Source organism: Ranitomeya imitator, chromosome 7 (assembly GCF_032444005.1).
Source record: "Ranitomeya imitator isolate aRanImi1 chromosome 7, aRanImi1.pri, whole genome shotgun sequence".
NCBI lineage: Eukaryota > Metazoa > Chordata > Amphibia > Anura > Dendrobatidae > Ranitomeya > Ranitomeya imitator.
In genome coordinates this window covers 201,456,643-201,476,834 of record NC_091288.1, presented here as the reverse complement: position 1 = coordinate 201,476,834, position 20,192 = coordinate 201,456,643, and the positions used below count along the sequence as shown (strand labels likewise).

The 20,192-nt window shown below is 43.4% G+C and overlaps 1 protein-coding gene across 1 annotated transcript in view; it reads right to left on the bottom strand.

Annotated features, from left to right (window-relative positions):
- Nucleotides 1-19,169, bottom strand: part of SCNN1B (sodium channel epithelial 1 subunit beta) — an 85,778-nt gene extending 66,609 nt beyond the window's left edge. The window contains exon 1 of the mRNA XM_069734355.1: nucleotides 19,009-19,169. Within this exon, the coding sequence (XP_069590456.1) occupies nucleotides 19,009-19,026 (18 nt within the window). The 5' untranslated portion in view covers nucleotides 19,027-19,169. The remainder of the gene's footprint in view (nucleotides 1-19,008) is intronic.
- Nucleotides 19,170-20,192: the final 1,023 nt, after the last annotated feature.

Genomic DNA, 20,192 nt, shown 5'->3' with positions numbered 1-20,192 from the left:
CATGGACTTTATTTCGGATCTCCCTGTCTCTCAAAAAATGTCCGTCATCTGGGTTGTGTGTGACCGCTTTTCTAAGATGGTTCATCTGGTACCCTTGCCTAAGTTACCTTCCTCCTCTGAGTTGGTCCCTCTGTTTTTTCAAAACGTGGTTCGTTTGCATGGGATTCCGGAGAACATCGTTTCTGACAGGGGATCCCAGTTTGTGTCTAGATTTTGGCGGACGTTCTGTGCTAAGATGGGCATTGATTTGTCCTTTTCGTCTGCATTCCATCCTCAGACGAATGGCCAGACGGAACGAACTAATCAGACCTTGGAAACTTATTTAAGGTGTTTTGTTTCTGCTGATCAAGATGACTGGGTTACCTTTTTGCCGCTTGCCGAATTTGCCCTTAATAATCGGGCTAGTTCTGCTACCTTAGTTTCTCCTTTCTTTTGTAATTCGGGGTTTCATCCTCTGGTCAGGTGGAGCCTTCTGATTGTCCTGGAGTGGACATGGTGGTGGATAGGTTGCATTAGATTTGGAGTCATGTGGTGGACAATTTGAAGTTGTCCCAGGAGAGGGCTCAGCAGTTTGCTAATCGCCGTCGCCGCGTGGGTCCTCGACTTCTTGTTGGGGACTTGGTGTGGTTGTCTTCTCGTTTTGTTCCTATGAAGGTCTCTTCTCCTAAGTTCAAGCCTCGGTTCATCGGTCCCTATAGGATCTTGGAAATTCTTAACCCTGTGTCGTATCGTTTGGATCTCCCGGCATCGTTTGCTATTCATAATGTGTTCCATCGGTCGTTGTTGCGAAGGTATGAGGTACCTGTTCCTTCGCTTGAACCTCCTGCTCCGGTGCTGGTGGAGGGAGAGTTGGAGTATGTTGTGGAGAAGATCTTGGATTCTCGTGTTTCCAGACGGAAACTCCAATATTTGGTCAAGTGGAAGGGTTGTGGTCAGGAGGATAATTCTTGGGTGGTTGCCTCTGATGTTCATGCTGCTGATTTGGTCCGTGCATTTCATAGGGCTCATCCTGGTCGCCCTGGTGGTTCTCGTGAGGGTTCGGTGACCCCTCCTCAAGGGGGGGGGTACTGTTGTGGATTCTGTTTTTGGGCTCCCTCTGGTGGTTACAGATGGTACTGGGTGACTTGTGTTTTCTGCGGTCTCTGGTGTCCACCTGTTCTATCAGGATATGGGAGTTTCCTATTTAACCTGGCTTTCTTGTCATTTCCTCGCCGGCTATCAATGTAATCAGTGTGTCTTGTTACCTCTGCTTCCCGCTTCTGTAATCTTCAGGACAAGCTAAGTTTTTGATTTTCCTGTTCCACGTTTTGCCTAATGTTTGTCTTAGTCCAGCTTGCAGATATGTGATTCCTTTTTGCTGGTTGCTCTAGTGGGCTGATATTACTCCTCATGTTCCATGAGTTGGCACATGAGTTCAAGTAATTTCAGGATGGTTTTTTGTAGGGTTTTTCGCTGACCGCGCAGTTCACTTTTGTATCCTCTGCTATCTAGCTTTAGCGGGCCTCATTTTGCTGAATCTGTTTTCATAACTACGTATGTGCTTTCCTCTCATTTCACCGTCATTACATGTGGGGGGCTGCTATTTCTGTGGGGTGTTTCTCTGGAGGCAAGAGAGGTTTGTGTTTCTTCTAATAGGGGAAGTTAGTCCTTCGGCTGGCGCGAGACGTCTAGGAATCATCGTAGGCACGTTCCCCGGCTACAGCTAGTTGTGTGTTAGGTTCAGGATCGCGGTCAGCTCAGTTTCCATCACCCTAGAGCTTGTTTTGTTTTTTTGTGCTTGTCCTTTTGTAATCCCCTGCCATTGGGATCATGACAATTTCCCTGTTATCCTGACCAGTTCAGCAAAGCTAAGTTTTTGCTTGCGCTTTTCTGTTCACAGATTGTGGACTTATCCGTTCAGTGCTTTCTATGTTTGTCCAGCGTTATCAGTATGAATTAATTCTGTCTTGCTGGAAGCTCTGGGAAGCAGATTTACCCTCCACACCTTTAGTCAGGTGTGGAGATTTTTTTTGTAAACTCTGCGTGGATTTTTGTAGTGTTTTATACTGACCGCACAGTATTCCATCCTGTCCTATCTATCAAGCTAGACTGGCCTCCTGTGCTCATCTTGGTTTCATTCTGTGTATGTCTTTTCCCTCTCCACTCACAGTCATTATTTGTGGGGGGCTAATCTATCCTTTGGGGATTTTCTCTGAGGCAAGATAGTTTTCCTGCTTCTGTCTTTAGGGGTAGTTAGCTCTTAGGCTGTGACGAGATGCCTAGGGAGAGTTAGGAGCATTCCACGGCTACTTCTAGTGTTGTGTTGAGCTTAGGGACTGCGGTCAGTACAGTTACCACTTCCTTCAGAGCTCGTTCCATGTTGCTCCTAGACCACCGCATCATAACACAAACCCAAACAGTAAACCAAATTTCTGGGAAAAAGTCAATGTTCGGAGTTCACTAATGGACACTTTACAGTTCGGTTTCGCTCATCCCTAGTGCTGCTCAAATACACACAAAGGAAATAAAAACGTTTATAAAAAAACATGTAATTGTAATAATTTTGTGGGAGAAATATTTAATTTTCTAGAATAATTTGAAGGGTGCCAACCCTTTCAGTCCATGACTGTATAAGTCCAATCCTTCATTACAACAAACTTCTTCATATGTCATGTAGTTATTTCTATGCGTCACAAATAAGATTATGAGCCTTGCTTTAGCTATGCAAAATTAATCAGGACTAATTTGGGGGGCCATTGAATACCACAGACTACACTGGCCTCATATCTTGTACACACATACTTAAAAGTCCATTAGCATACCTGTAAAAACCTCAGTTGACAGCTTACCTACCGATTTTAGGGGTTGCCTAACTTGGACAACTCTCTAGCCTATGGTAGATACCCATGAGAGTCCCCAAAGAAGTTAATAGATATTTCTTAATTTCAATAAAATTTTGGTTGTATTACGTAGTATTGGACCCCTCATTACCAGCTAATATATTTAATAGATGGTGTCTATTGCTCTTACCCTGGAGTTGACCTGGATATTTGAACTGATGGACCTTTACAGGGCTCTAATGATGGTTTGTCAGGTGTCAGCCTCTGTCTCACTATGCCTTTGACATTATGCCAGCTTGTTGGTTTCAGTCATTTCACAATGCTTCTTACGACATCCCCAGGTAAAAGCAAATTCTCAGAATTCTACATCTCCTCATAAACATTATATTATTGCACTTAGACCAAACCATGAACTCCGTCCTGTGGAAACCTATTATTCTTCATTCTCTACAAGGACTTAAGGGACAGAAAGATGTTGTAGGGCAAAGAAAACCTGACACCCCGATGGCAACAAACTAAAAGTATAGGTCGTACAATCTGTTGACAAAACTAGCAGATAAGAGAATACAGCCATTTACTGAGCCTTTCCCACAAACTGCAGTAGCAAATGTTATGTTGTCATAACATTTACACAAAGTGCAGGAGTTTAGAGGCAATTACTTCCCAAAGATAAGAATCAACTCGAATTTATCTTATTCCAGTCATCTGTAATAAAGTAGAAGTTGCATGGTATAATGGTACTCAAAATGTGTCTTTTCCATTATATACAGTACCTATGTAGATGTAGTATATTGGACATAGACCTGTGTGATACACTCACCTGTCAATTCTGACAGACTGTCTAGGAGGCTCTTGGAAAATGGGAAGACCTCCCAGAGTAACTGACAACTCTCCCGGACCCTGCAGAAGCTACTCAGAAAGCAGCACTCCCTGATTTTTTGTGTGCTGTGCATGGACCCAGTATGTTTGTTCATTAGACTAACCCAGTGTCTGGACAGAGATGGCAGGAATGAGGTGAGGAACGAGGTATGATTTGAAAATGTCATTTAAGGGTTGGGAACCAGATATAAAAAGGGAAAAAGGTCATGGAGAGAGCCATTACATGAAAAAATGGGAGATTTTATTCATCACACTTTCTGCCTCCACGCCTCCAAAAGCAAATTTCCAAAAGTTGTAAATGATGGTGCTACAGCATGCAATGGAGAGAAAACAGATAAAGACCTCTGTATTAAATTTGAGTCATACACCTGTAAAGTCAGCCCCTGGAGCGGCTACAGCATCATAGCTGCTGTTGGGTGACATAGCTCCAAGTAGTAAGATTGCCTTTAAATTCTGAGATGGGACAATTCAAACAGAACAAGTCCCCCTTTTGTTAGGTTCATCCCTTGGCTTTTAGAGATGCCACTCCTGACTGCGGACTATCGAATTGTATGGAGTCTACAGTCCGCAATTCTTTAGTAGACTCCAAACTACATTGGTAGAAATGGACTACACGGGCTGCCATGTGCCTTGTATTAAAGTGGGTAGCAGCTAGTTGGTTTTAAAGATTATCAGATTTCCAGTATAGCCCCTTTTACACAATTTTTTTTTGCCATCAGTCGCAATCCGTCGAATTTTGAAAAAAACGACTGATGCCGCCGGATGCGTTTTCTCTCATAGACTTGTATTAGTGATGGATAGCGAGGGGAGGCCTCACGTTTCATCCGTCGTTTGCCGGATTCGTCGAAAATTGTTTGCCCGGCGGCTGGAGACAATGGAGATAGTAGCGTATTTTGTCTACTTCGAAAAAACGGACAGCTACGGATCCCTCGCCGTCCGTGGTTTGCTAGAATGGAAGACTATGGCGCCGGATCCGTCAAATGACGGAATCCGGCAACGGATTCCGTTTTTTTTTTAACTGAGCATGTTCCGATCCACTTAGCCAGATCCGCTAGTCGGATCCGTCAAAAAAACCAATCCGTCGCATCAGTTTTTCACAATCTGCGATGGATCCGTCGAGCCAACAGATTGTGACTGATGACAAAAAACTGATGTGTGAAAGAGGCCTAAGTCATTACCGAAAATGGAATGATGCACTGAAGTTGTGTCCTTGACAAAGGAGCCTTGTCTATCACTGTCAACTTTCACTGTGAATAGACATATATAATGTGAGGCTGTCACTGTCGCACATATCTGAGAACTCAATAGTTGCTTTTCACCTTTTGTAATTTTCCTAAAAAATGTGCAAAAGTATTGCAGCAATCACAAAACTTGGTGTCCTCTGCAAGGACAGAAAAATATGGTTAAAAGGGAAAGTTAAAGAAAATGTGCCTTAAGCTGCGTTTTCATAGTTAGTAGGGATAAGCGAACCTGAACTGTAAAGTTTGGAGTTTATACCCGAACTTCGAACACAGGCTTTTTCTCGGAAGTCCATTTTACTGTTTGGGTTCGGCACTAAATAAAGATTGTTGAAAGGCTGCAGGACAGCCAGTCAACAAGCTTTTAAGCTGTGGGCACTTCCGGAGCCATCACAGCCCTGACTAGTATTGGCACGGCTGTGATTGACTGAAGCCACCCGTAACCCAGCCTGTAATACCACAGGATCACAAAAGGTAATGCTGCTCGAGTGAGAGACAGTGTAAAAGAATGAAAAAAGAAAAAATAATAATAATAATCATTAAAAAAATGACATAGGGTCCCCCTATTTTTAATAACCAGCCAAGGGAAAGCAGATAGCTGTGAGCTGGTCTTATTGTGCTGAGAAGGGGCCAATATCTATGGACCTTCCCTGATTTGCCTTTGCTGGTTATTAAAAATTTGTAAACCTAAAAAAATGATGAGGGGTCCCCCCTCTTTTTAATAACCTGCTAAGGGAAAGCATACAGCTGCAGGCTGATATTACTAGGCTGGGAAGGTCCATGAATATTGTCCCCTTCCCAGCCTAATAAGATCAGCCCTCAGCCGCTCCAGAAATGGCGCATCCATTATGATACATCAATTCTGTCTCTTAGCCTCGGCTCTTCCCGATTGCCCTGATGCGGTGAAAATCTGAGTTTTTTGGGCTGATGTCAGCTGTGTAATGTTAGCTGTCATCAAGCCCGGGGGATAGTAAAGAAGATGCATCTATCAGACACATCCATTGCGAGACCCATATTTAAAAATAAAAAGACACACACAGGAAAAAAAAGTTTATTTGAATAAAGACTCCCCGACACATTTCCTGGTTTACCCATTTATTATTAAAAAATAATCCCAGCAGCTCTGACATGATCCATGGCATTCCCACAACATCCCCCAATCTCCACTGTAACCTATGGAGCGTCATTCTGAGAATGGGGTCCATATGTTGCTTGTGGTCATGTCTCATGAGCGACAATCAGTGGAAGTCGTGGGCACACAATGGATTACATCAGAGCTGCTAGGAGGATTATGTTTTAGTTATTAATAGGTAAGCCAGGAAATGTGTGGTGGAGTCTTTATTCAAATAATCTTTTTTTCCTGTGTGTGTCTTTTTATTTTTAAATACGGCTTTAGCAATGGAGGTGTCTGATAGATGTTTCTCCATTACTAACCCCTAGGCTAAATGCCAGCTGACATTACAAAGCTGACATCAACCTCAGACCTATTACTCCAATAACCACCTCACCAGGGCAATCGTAAAGCGCCAAGGCTAAGCACCAAAATCGACACAATGGATGCTCCATTTATGGATCAGCTGAGGGCTGGTCTAATTAGGCTGGGAAGGGGAATATATCCATAGACCTTCCCAGTCTATTAACCCCTTCATGACCTTGGGATTTTTCGTTTTTCCGTGTTCGTTTTTCACTCCCCTCCTTCCCAGAGCCATAACTTTTTTATTTTTCTGTGAATTTGGCCATGTGAGGGCTTATTTTTTGCGGGACGAGTTGTACTTTTGAACGACATCATTTGTTTTAGCATGTCGTGTACTAGAAAACGGGAAAAAAATTCCAAGTGCGGTGAAATTGCAAAAAAAGTGCAATCCCACACTTGTTATTTGTTTGGCTTTTTTGCTAGGTTCACTAAATGCTAAAACTGACTTGACATTATGATTCTCCAGGTCAGTACGAGTTCATAGACACCAAACATGACTAGGTTATTTTTTATCTAAGTGGTGAAAAAAATTTCCAAACTTTGCTAAAAAAAAAAAAAAAAAAAAAAAAAATTGCGCCATTTTCCGATACTCGTAGCGTCTCCATTTTTCGTGATCTGGATTCGGTTGAGGGCTTATTTTTTGCGTGCCGAGATGACGTTTTTAATGATTGCATTTTGGTGCAGATACGTTTTTTTGATCGCCCGTTATTGCATTTTAATGCAATGTCGCAGCAACCTAAAAAACGTAATTCTGGTGTTTCGAATTTTTTTATCGCTACGCCGTTTAGCGATCAGGTTAATGCTTTTTTTTAATTGATAGATCGGGCGATTCTGAGCGCGGCGATACCAAATATGTGTAGATTTGATTTTTTTTTTTATTGATTTATTTTGATTGGGGCGAAAGGGGGGTGATTTAAACTTTTATATTTTTTTTATTTTTTTCACATTTTTTTTAACTTTTTTTTTTTTACTTTTGCCATGCTTCAATAGCCTCAATGGGAGGCTAGAAGCAGGCACAACGCGATCGGCTCTGCTACATAGCAGCGATCTGCTGATCGCTGCTATGTAGCAGAAATGGAGGTGTGCTGTGAGCGCCGACCACAGGGTGGCGCTCACAGCCACCGGTCATCAGTAACCATAGAGGTCTCAAGGACCTCTATGGTTACAATGGAGATGCATCGCCGACCCCCGATCATGTGACGGGGGTCGGCGATGACGTCATTTCCGGCCGCCCGGCCGGAAGCGGTAGTTAAATGCCGCTGTCTGCGATTGACAGCTGCATTTAACTAGTTAATAGGTGCGGGCAGATCGCGATTCTGCCCGCACCTACTGCGGGCACATGTCAGCTGTTCAAAACAGCTGACATGTCCCGGCTTTGATGCGGGCTCACCGCGGAGCCCTGCATCAAAGCAGGGGATCTGACCTCGGACGTACTATCCCGTCCGAGGTCAGATAGGGGTTAATATCAGTCCTCAGTTGTTTGCTTTGCCTTAGCTGGGTATTAAAAATAGGGGGACCCACATCACTTTTTTTAGGATTTCCCCATTTTTAATAACCTGCAAAGGCAAATTAGACAGCGGGGAGGTGATATTAATAGGCTGGGGAGGTATATTGGCCCCTTTCCAGCCTAATAAGTTAGCTCACAGATGTCTGCTTTCCCTTGCTTCTTTTTAAAAATAGCTTGGACCACACGTCATTTTTTTTTATTTATTCAGCAAATACAGTAAACTACACACGCAAGGCACTGCTACATTCTTCCACTTGGACCTCCGCCTCCTGAATCACAATTATTTTTAGTATTTTGTTTTACTCTATGAAATTTTAAGTCATTTTCCACGGGTTCACTCTTTCCTAGCTACTAAGCCCCCTTTACAAATCCTTACTCCCCTGACTTTATAAGTCACATCAAGGTTTGGATCTTGTTTATTGCCATAAATATGTAATTTTTTTAACTTGGCATAAATGTTGCTATTCTCCTGAATCCGGAGTGTTTTTTTCTTTTGTTCCTTGGCCTCCGCATTCCCGAGATATGTTCACCTGTTCCTTGTATATGAATCTAGTCTTTTTAGCCTATTGGACATGGTCTTAAAGAAGACAAACAGGTAATAGTTTATGACCACACCCATGTAGTTTCCAAAACTAGATTTGCATAGAGAGAAGAAGGGGCCATATCTCAGAAATGGAGAGGCACAGAATCAAAAGAAAAACATCACCGGATTCAGGAGATACGCAGCATTTACACCAGATTAGAAAAAAAATACAAATTTTTGGTAACAGGATCTAACAATAATAATAATCTTTATTTATATAGCGCCAACATATTCCACAGCGCTTTACAGTTTAACAGCTTCAAACACAACAGTCATAAGTAACAATGTTAACAATACAATAATTAAAGCAACACAAGACGACCCTGCTCGTGAGAGCTTACAATCTACAATGAGGTGGGGAGATACAAAGTACAGGTGTGTATTTACAATGATGGATTTACAATGATGGTCCAGCCATCTTCAGGGGGTGGGGGATAGATGGAAGTAGTGAATGGGTTACACACACACACACACACTTACACATAAAATGATTTTGATTAGGGAACGTGATAGGCCGCTTTGAACAAATGTGTTTTGCGCCTAAAACTATGCAAATTGTGGATGGTCCTAATATCTTGGGGTAGAGCATTCCAGAGGATTGACGCAGCGTGGGAGAAGTCTTGGAGTCGGGAGTGGGAGGTACGGATTAGTGCAGAGGTTAGCCGAAAGTCGTTTGCCTAGCGCAGTGGTCGGCTAGGCCGATAGACAGAAATGAGGGAGGAGATGTAAGGGGGTGCCGCACTGTGGAGAGCTTTGTGGGTGAGAACAAGTACTTTGAATTGTATCCTGTAATGAATGGGCAGTCAGTGTAACGACTGGCGAAGAGCGGACGCGTCTGAATACCGATTAGCTAGATGGACGACCCTGGCTGCTGCATTAAGAACTTTAGGATCTCTTTTAGAACCTCAGTTGAAGTTGGAGGTTGTGCTTACTGGCTTTGTCTACAGAGAAGCCCATGACTACATGATCTTTACATTGAATTCTGAGGTTCGGGAAGGGGGAAATATCCATAGACCTTCCCAGTCTCTTAATATCAGCCCTCAGCTGTTCGCTTTGCCTTAGCTGGTTATTAAAAATAGGGGGGGCCCACATTATTTTTTTAGGGTTCCCCCATTTTTAATAACCTGCAAAGGCAATTTAGACAGTGGGGGGGGGGCTGATATTAATTGGCTGGGAAGGTATATTGGCCCCTTCCCTGCCTAATAAGTTAGCTCACATATGTCTGCTTTCACTTGCATTTTTTGTAAAAAATAGTGGGGGCCACACGTCATTTAATTTATTTAGTAACAAATGCAGTAAACTAAACACACAAGGCGCTGCTACACTCTTCCACTTGGACCTCTGCCTCCTGAGTTACGATTAATTTTACAAGTTCTTACTCCCCTGAATTTCTAAGTCATTTCAAGGTTTGGATCCTAAAGGGATCTTGTTTCTTGCCATAAATATATAATTTTTTTTTTTTAACTTGGCAAAAATGTTGCTATTCTCCTGAATCCAGAGTGTTTTTTTTCTTTTGTTCCTTGGCCTCCGCATTCCTGAGATATGTCCCCCTCTTCCCTATATATAAATCTAGTCTTTTTAGCCTATTGGACATGGTCTTGAAGAAGACAAACAGATAATAGTTGATGACCATGCCCACTTAGTTTCCAGAACTAAGATTTGCATAGAGAGAAGAAAGGGCCATATCTCAGAAATTGAGAGGCATAGGAACAAAAGATAAACATCCCCGGATTCAGGAGAAATGCAGCATTTACAACGGATTAGTATAAAGATACTGATTTTTGGTAACAGGGTATCTTTCAGAACCTCAGTTGAAGATGGAGGTTGTGCTTACTGGCTTTGTCTACAGAGAATCACATAACTACATGTTCTTTACATTGATTTCTGAGGGCCTAACTATAGGGGGCAGAAGGCCTGCAGTGGCATATGAGAAGACCAGTACTATTACAGATACATCATAGTTGAAGGTGGGTCTTGTTTTCATTGTGACCAATAAGATTCAAGCTATGGCGCTGACATGGGATAATCAAGTGGTGTATATTTGCCCAAAATTATTACAAAGCAAATGCCATTTCTAATATGTTACAAAAATGTGAGCCAACTGTAATTCTTACAATATTACAAATTAATGGTACAAATGTAAGAAGTTATCAAAGCTGAAAAAGAATCAATGGGCATGGAGATTGTTATCTCTTCTGACATCACCTGTTGGGGGAGAATCAGGAGACCCCTATATACTTCAGATGGTCGGCTGGTCCTATAGAAACTGGGGGTTTAGCTGAATTTAATCTAATGTCTAGTGGACACTTTGCAATCCTTAAACTTAACTTCTGTCAGGGAGTGTAAGGGCATAAAAATGTTGTGTCGCTTATCCATGTTATGTAAATAAAAGCTTATAACCTGACGTTAAATTCATCCAATGGTTGTATAAATTATTCGTTTGAAAGCTGAAACCCTTCGAAATGTGGTTTAGGTAAAGAAAATAAATTGGCATCAATGCAGAAATATTGATCAGTTAATGGACACAGAATGTTCAGAATTTGGCAGGACAAAAATTTTGTCGCCCACAGAAAGTAATGTGATATTCAAACAAATAATTAACTTAAAATACAAATATATGTTGCATAACATTGGTGAATGAAGTTGTGGCGCTATTAGAGTCATATTTAATATTTTGTGTGACTTCCATGAGCTTAAAGGACTGCATCCATGCGATTCAACAATGATTCATACAATTTATTAATGAAGTCATCAGGAATAGCACAGAATGCTGTCTTACATAGTAACATAGTAACATAGTAACATAGTTAGTAAGGCCGAAAAAAGACATTTGTCCATCCAGTTCAGCCTATATTCCATCATAATAAATCCCCAGATCTACGTCCTTCTACAGAACCTAATAATTGTATGATACAATATTGTTCTCCTCCAGGAAGACATCCAGACCTCTCTTGAACCCCTCGACTGAGTTCGCCATCACCACCTCCTCAGGCAAGCAATTCCAGATTCTCACTGCCCTAACAGTAAAGAATCCTCTTCTATGTTGGTGGAAAAACCTTCTCTCCTCCAGACGCAAAGAATGCCCCCTTGTGCCCGTCACCTTCCTTGGTATAAACAGATCCTCAGTGAGATATTTGTATTGTCCCCTTATATACTTATACATGGTTATTAGATCGCCCCTCAGTCGTCTTTTTTCTAGACTAAATAATCCTAATTTCGCTAATCTATCTGGGTATTGTAGTTCTCCCATCCCCTTTATTAATTTTGTTGCCCTCCTTTGTACTCTCTCTAGTTCCATTATATCCTTCCTGAGCACCGGTGCCCAAAACTGGACACAGTACTCCATGTGCGGTCTAACTAGGGATTTGTACAGAGGCAGTATAATGCTCTCATCATGTGTATCCAGACCTCTTTTAATGCACCCCATGATCCTGTTTGCCTTGGCAGCTGCTGCCTGGCACTGGCTGCTCCAGGTAAGTTTATCATTAACTAGGATCCCCAAGTCCTTCTCCCTGTCAGATTTACCCAGTGGTTTCCCGTTCAGTGTGTAATGGTGATATTGATTCCTTCTTCCCATGTGTATAACCTTACATTTATCATTGTTAAACCTCATCTGCCACCTTTCAGCCCAAGTTTCCAACTTATCCAGATCCATCTGTAGCAGAATACTATCTTCTCTTGTATTAACTGCTTTACATAGTTTTGTATCATCTGCAAATATCGATATTTTACTGTGTAAACCTTCTACCAGATCATTAATGAATATGTTGAAGAGAACAGGTCCCAATACTGACCCCTGCGGTACCCCACTGGTCACAGCGACCCAGTTAGAGACTATACCATTTATAACCACCCTCTGCTTTCTATCACTAAGCCAGTTACTAACCCATTTACACACATTTTCCCCCAGACCAAGCATTCTCATTTTGTGTACCAACCTCTTGTGCGGCACGGTATCAAACGCTTTGGAAAAATCGAGATATACCACGTCCAATGACTCACCGTGGTCCAGCCTATAGCTTACCTCTTCATAAAAACTGATTAGATTGGTTTGACAGGAGCGATTTCTCATAAACCCATGCTGATATGGAGTTAAACAGTTATTCTCATTGAGATAATCCAGAATAACATCCCTCAGAAACCCTTCAAATATTTTACCAACAATAGAGGTTAGACTTACTGGCCTATAATTTCCAGGTTCACTTTTGGAGCCCTTTTTGAATATTGGCACCACATTTGCTATGCGCCAGTCCTGCGGAACAGACCCTGTCGCTATAGAGTCCCTAAAAATAAGAAATAATGGTTTATCTATTACATTACTTAGTTCTCTTAGTACTCGTGGGTGTATGCCATCCGGACCCGGAGATTTATCTATTTTAATCTTATTTAGCCGGTTTCGCACCTCTTCTTGGGTTAGATTGGTGACCCTTAATATAGGGTTTTCATTGTTTCTTGGGATTTCACCTAGCATTTCATTTTCCACCGTGAATACCGTGGAGAAGAAGGTGTTTAATATGTTAGCTTTTTCCTCGTCATCTACAACCATTCTTTCCTCACTATTTTTTAAGGGGCCTACATTTTCAGTTTTTATTCTTTTACTATTGATATAGTTGAAGAACAGTTTGGGATTAGTTTTACTCTCCTTAGCAATGTGCTTCTCTGTTTCCTTTTTGGCAGCTTTAATTAGTTTTTTAGATAAAGTATTTTTCTCCCTATAGTTTTTTAGAGCTTCAGCGGTGCCATCCTGCTTTAGTAGTGCAAATGATTTCTTTTTACTGTTAATTGCCTGTCTTACTTCTTTGTTTAGCCACATTGGGTTTTTCCTATTTCTAGTCCTTTTATTCCCACAAGGTATAAACCGCTTACAGTGCCTATTTAGGATGTTCTTAAACATTTCCCATTTATTATCTGTATTCTTATTTCTGAGGATATTGTCCCAGTCTACCAGATTAAGGGCATCTCTAAGCTGGTCAAACTTTGCCTTCCTAAAGTTCAGTGTTTTTGTGACTCCCTGACAAGTCCCCCTAGTGAAAGACAGGTGAAACTGTACAATATTGTGGTCGCTATTTCCTAGATGCCCGACCACCTGCAGATTTGTTATTCTGTCAGGTCTATTAGATAGTATTAGGTCTAAAAGTGCTGCTCCTCTGGTTGGATTCTGCACCAATTGTGAAAGATAATTTTTCTTGGTTATTAGCAGAAACCTGTTGCCTTTATGGGTTTCACAGGTTTCTGTTTCCCAGTTAATATCCGGGTAGTTAAAGTCCCCCATAACCAGGACCTCATTATGGGTTGCAGCTTCATCTATCTGCTTTTGAAGTAGACTTTCCATGGTTTCTGTTATATTTGGGGGTTTGTAACAGACCCCAATGAGAATTTTGTTACCATTTTTCCCTCCATGAATTTCGACCCATATGGACTCGACATCCTCATTTCCTTCGCTAATATCCTCCCTTAAAGTGGACTTTAGACAAGACTTTACATAGAGACAAACCCCTCCTCCTCTCCGATTTTTACGATCCTTTCTAAACAGACTGTAACCCTGTAAGTTAACTGCCCAGTCATAGCTTTCATCTAACCATGTCTCGGTTATTCCCACTATGTCAAAGTTACCTGTAGATATTTCTGCTTCTAGTTCTTCCATCTTGTTTGTCAGGCTTCTGGCGTTTGCGAGCATGCAGTTTAGAGGATTTTGTTTTGTTCCAATCTCCTCGCTGTGGATTGTTTTAGAAATGTTCTTACCTCCCTTCTGAGTATGTTTTCCTGGGTCTTCTTTGTTCAAGTCTAATGTTTTTCTTCCCGTCCCCTCTTCTTCTAGTTTAACGCCCTCCTGATGAGTGTAGCGAGTCTTCTGGCGAATGTGTGTTTCCCAGGTTTGTTGAGGTGTAGTCCGTCTCTGGCGAGGAGTCCATCGTACAAGTAATTCACACCGTGGTCCAGGAATTCGAAACCTTGTTGTTTGCACCATCGTCTTAGCCAGTTGTTTGCATCAAGGATCCTGTTCCATCTCCTGGTGCCATGCCCGTCTACTGGAAGGATAGAAGAAAAAACTACCTGTGCATCCAGTTCCTTTACTTTCTTCCCCAACTCTTCAAAGTCCTTGCAGATTGTCGGTAGGTCCTTCCTTGCCGTGTCATTGGTGCCAACATGTATCAGAAGAAATGGGTGGACGTCCTTGGAGCTGAAGAGCTTTGGTATCCTATCGGTCACATCCTTGATCATCGCACCTGGAAGGCAGCATACTTCTCTTGCGGTTATGTCCGGTCTGCAGATGGCTGCTTCTGTGCCTCTCAGTAGTGAGTCTCCCACCACCACCACTCTTCATTGCTTCTTGGCTGTACTTTTTGCTGTCACTTGTTGCTGTGTGCCCTTTTCTTTTTTGCTTGCTGGTATTGCTTCATCCTTAGGTGTGCCATCTTCATCCTCTACAAAGATTTGATATCGGTTCTTCAGTTGTGTGGTTGGTGATTTCTCCATGGTCTTCTTGCTTCTTTTGGTCACATGCTTCCACTCATCTGCTTTTGGAGGTTCTCTGAAACTTTTTTCACCTTCTGTGACCAGTAGAGATGCTTCTGTTCTGTCTAGAAAGTCTTCATTCTCTTTGATGAGTTTCAAAGTTGCTATTCTTTCTTCCAGACCCCACACCTTTTCTTCTAAAAGGGCCACTAGTCTACACTTCTGACAGGTGAAATTTGATTCTTCTTCTGGTCGATCTGTGAACATGTAGCACATGCTGCAGCTCACCATGTAGGTTGTCACATCTGCCATGTTGCTCCTAGATCCTGCTGACTTGCTGTGTGTTTTCCTTCTTGTGTAATCTACTCAGCCAAGCTCTCTTGCAATAATGTCCTACAGGCAAAAATTTGCGCGCCGTAAGGCACGCGGTTTGGTGATGCTTTCCAAGCAGCTGGTCCCGGCTGTACCCAACGATCTTCTAGCTTAGGGAGACTCCTTGCTTTTCCCAGAAGGCTCCTGGAATATGCAAATTAGCCTCCTCTAGCTTGAATCCCTGGTTTGGTGATGCTTTCCAAGCAGCTGGTCCCGGCTGTACCCAACGATCTTCTAGCTTAGGGAGACTCCTTGCTTTTCCCAGAAGGCTCCTGGAATATGCAAATTAGCCTCCTCTAGCTTGAATCCCTGGTTCAATCTACATGCCTCCCAGAGTTCATCTAAATTCTTTGGTTTTGTCTTCCAAACTTCCTCTTTCATCCTACCCCAAACTTGCTCAATGATGTTCATGTCTGGTGACTGGGCTGGCCAGTCCTTGAGCACCTTGATCTTTTTTGCCTTGAGGAACTTTGTTATAGAGATGGATGTATGAGATGGAGCACCATCCTGCTGCAGAATTTGACCCCTTTTATGATTTGAAATATAAGAGGTAGCTAATACTTCTTGATATTTTAGGCTATTGATATTGCCTTCCAACTTGCAAATGTTTCTCACACCCCGATACTGAATGTAACCCCAGACTAAGATCTTTCCACCACCAAATCTAACTGTTTTCTGGGTGTATTTTGGATCTATACGGGATCCAGTAGGTCTCCTGCAGTATTTGCGGCGGCTGTGGTGTAATTCTACTGAAGATTCATCAGAGAAATCCACCTTCAGCCACTTCTCCAGCGTCCATCTGTTTAGCAGGATGTGGGACTTTGCAAATGCCACACCGGTTGTTATTTGCCTTTTCTTTAGTGCTGGCTTCTGGGGACTGATTCAACCATGGAGGCCATTTCCAGACAGAATCCTACAAACTGTTCTAGTTGACACAGGGACTTGAGGTGACCAGGCCTGTTGGAGCTCTGCTGCAGTGGAAGAGGGGCTTGGTTTGGATTTTCTAATCAACAAACGTTCCTCCTGAGCAGTTGTCTTGCAAGGTCTGCCGGACCTGGGCTTGTCAAACACATCTCCAGTCTCTTCAAATCTTTTTTTAATTCTTTGCACTTGACACTGAGACACAGTAAAGGTGCCAGCCACCTATGCAGTTGATCTGGTCTTCAGCCTCTTGATAATCCAGGCTTTGGTTGCAGGGTGGATTTTTGGTATGTTGTCAGAGCTCAAGTTGCAGTTAAAGTGAAGGTCTGGGGTGCTGGGTTTCTTTTTATACACACTAATTAACCAAACATTGGAATGTGTTGAGAACAATAAAGCATAAAAATTATCAATGTAAATCAAAATTAAAACCCCATTGAGGTCTGGTTTGAAATTATGCTCAAAATCAAAGTGGAAAATCAAATTACAGCATTATTTAACTTCAGTGGAAATGCCCGAAGACAAGGAAATGATGCTCAGTAGTGTGTGTGGCCTCCATGTGCCTGTATGATCTCCCTACAAAGCCTGGGCATGAGATGGCGGATGTTCCCCTGAGTTATCTCCTTCCATATCTTGATGAAAGCATCAGTCAACTCCTGGACAGTCTGTGGGTCAATATGGGATTGGTGGATGGAACGAGACATCATGTCCCAGATGTGCTCAATTAGAATCAGGTCTGTGGAACAGACAGGGCAGTCCATACCATCAAAGTCTTCATCATGCAGGAACTGCTAACACACTTCAGCCACATGAGGCCTAGCATTGTCATGCATTAGGAGGAACCGAGGGCCAATCGCAACAGCATATGGTCTCACAAGGGGTCTGAAGCTCTCATCCTGGTACCTAATGGCAGTCAGGCTACACATGGAGGGCTGTTGGGCCCTTCAAAGAAATGCCTGCCCACACCATTACTGACACACTGCCAAAACGGTCATGCTGAAGGATGTTGCAGGCAGCAGAACGTTCTTCACGGCATCTCCAGACTCTGTCACGTCTGTCACATGTGCTCAGTGTGAACCCACTCTCATCCATGAAGAGCACAGAGCGCCAGTGTGTAATCTGCCAATCCTGGTGTTCTGTGGCAAATGCCAATCGCCTTGCATGTTGTTGGGCTGTAAGCCCAACACCCACTTGTGGACGTTGGGCCCTCATACCATCCTCATGGAGTCTGCTTCTGACAGAATAAGAAGTCACATGGATGTTAGTGGCCTGCTGGAGGTCATTTTGCAGGGGTCTGGCACTGCTCCTCCTATTCCTCCTTGCACAAAGGCGGAGGTAGCGGTCCTGCTGCTGGGTTGTTGCCCTCCTACTGCCCCCTCCACATCTCCTGGTGTACTGGCCTGTCTCCTGGTAACGCCTGCAGCCTCTGGACACTACTGTCAGACACAGCTACCCATCTTGCCACAGCTCGCATTGATGTGCCATCCTGGATGATCTGCACTACCTGAGCAACTTCTGTGAATTGTAGTCACTGCCTCATGCTACTGTATAGTACTTCTAGGGGTGAGAGCAATGAAAAAGTGACCAAAACAACAGCCAAAAAGGATGAGAACTGACAAATGGTCTGCGGTCACCCCCTGCAGAACCATTCCTTTATAGGGGTTGCCTTGCTAATTGCCAATCATTTCTACCTGTTGTCTGTTCCATTTGCACAACAGCCGGAGAAATTTATTGTCAATCAATCGTGCTTCATAACTGAACAGGTTAATTTCCCAGAAGTGTGACTGATTTGGAGTTACATTGAGTTGCTTAAGTGTTCCCTTTATTGTTTTGAGCATTTTGAGCAGTATATATATAGAGAGAGAGAGAAAAAAATCTGTTTTTTTCTCCAGCAATCAGTCCAATGGTAGAGTAAAAAATCCCTTATGGACGACATGTTTCGACACCACATGTGTCTTCCTCCAGGTCCAGCGACCTCGAAACATGTCGGCCATAAGGGATTGAATGTATGCAATATTGTTACTGAAGAAATCTGGAACTTTTTAACGGATAAATAAAAGGTATATTTTACTCTACCATTGGACTGATTGCTGGAGAAACTAAAAGTTTTTTCTTTACATGTGTGGATTTGTCCCAATCCATTTTCTGTGCGAACTGTAACCACAGGTTGGATGTAGTCCTGTTTCAAAATTTACATTACACCACCAAGAAGGAAACGTTGTGACTTTATAGCATTAATATACACAGTTGTCAAAATTGAAATTACATATATCATGCAACAAAGCTCATATATATCTATACATATCAAACACACACACTGTACATGAAATTCATGCAAACAGATTAATTCATATTTAAATATGTGTGTATGTGTGTGTGTATATTAGAGAAAAATAACATATATATATATATATATATATATAAATATATATATATCTATATATATATCTATATCTATCTATCTATCTATATATACTGAAACATGTGCATACACATACACAGAAGCTATATAAGAGCCTGCATGTACATTCAGTGTGTGTAGATAATGCAGATATCATACAGAGATAAATCTACATACATAACACGCACTATATGTGCGCACATATTCTACATACACAAACTCACTATCCCGATAACGCCTAATACTCTACAATTATAATTAGCCAAAACATAACAGAAGTGATAGAAAATATTGGAGAATCACATTTATGAAGTACAGAATCTGAGCCCCAGCGCCGCACACACCCGACCTGTCCGCGTACCTGAGCGAAGCCCTCCATCCTCTCCTGGAGCGATCCAGCGCCGGGGAGGTGGGCACAGCTAGCGGATTCTGGAGCACAGCGCCGGCTCAGGTGGGCAGAGGTAATACAGCCCAGCGCCTACTGAGGAGGGCACCGGCCGGGTCACACAAGGACTGTAGCAGCAGGTGGCACAGAGTGGCGGCAGGTCCGCTGGTTGCAGTAATACAGGGCAGGATAACGCTGACTGGGTGCGGGCAGGGTGCGGGCAGGGTGCGGGCAGGGTGCGGGCAGGATGCGGAGGGCTCGGCGCCAGGTCCGGTCCCGCACAGTTCAGGATGAACGTCCCGGCAGCTTCCTGGCTGTATTAATGCGGAGGACACCGGCAGGATGCTGGGAGCCGCCTACTGCCGGGAGCCTCAGCGCTACTGCTGCCTGCCAGTATATCGCTGCTCTCTGTATCCCTCTCTGTCACACATCACTGCTCTCTATAACGCTGTCTGTTTTATAGTTTTACCATCGTTCTCCATGACCCTCTCTATTATCTGTTATACCAGAACTGCTGTCTCTGTGCCCCTCAGTGCTGTCTCTGTGCCCCTCAGTGCTGTCTCTGTGTCCCTCAGTGCTGTCTCTGTGTCCCTTAGTGCTGTCTCTGTGCCCCTCAGTGCTGCCTCTGTGCCCCTCTGTGGTGTCTCTGTGCCCCTCAGTGCTGTCCCTGTGCCCCTCAGTGCTGTCTCTGTGCTGTCTGTGCTGTCCCTGTGCCCCTCAGTGCTGTCTCTGTGCTGTCTGTGCTGTCTCTGTGCCCCTCATTGCTGTCTCTGTGCCCCTCTGTGCTGTCTCTGTGCCCCTCAGTGCTGTCTCTGTGCCCCTCAGTGCTGTCTCTGTGCCCCTCATTGCTGTCTCTGTGCCCCTCAGTGCTGTCTCTGTGCCCCTCAGTGCTGTCTCTGTGCCCCTCAGTGCTGTCTCTGTGCCCCTCAGTGCTGTCTCTGTGCCCCTCAGTGCTGTCTCTGTGCCCCTCAGTGCTGTCCCTGTGCCCCTCAGTGCTGTCTCTGTGCTGTCTGTGCTGTCTATGTGCCCCTCATTACTGTCTCTGTGCCCCTCATTGCTGTCTCTGTGCCCCTCAGTGCTGTCTCTGTGCCCCTCAGTGCTGTCTCTGTGCCCCTCAGTGCTGTCTCTGTGCCCCTCAGTGCTGTCTCTGTGCCCCTCAG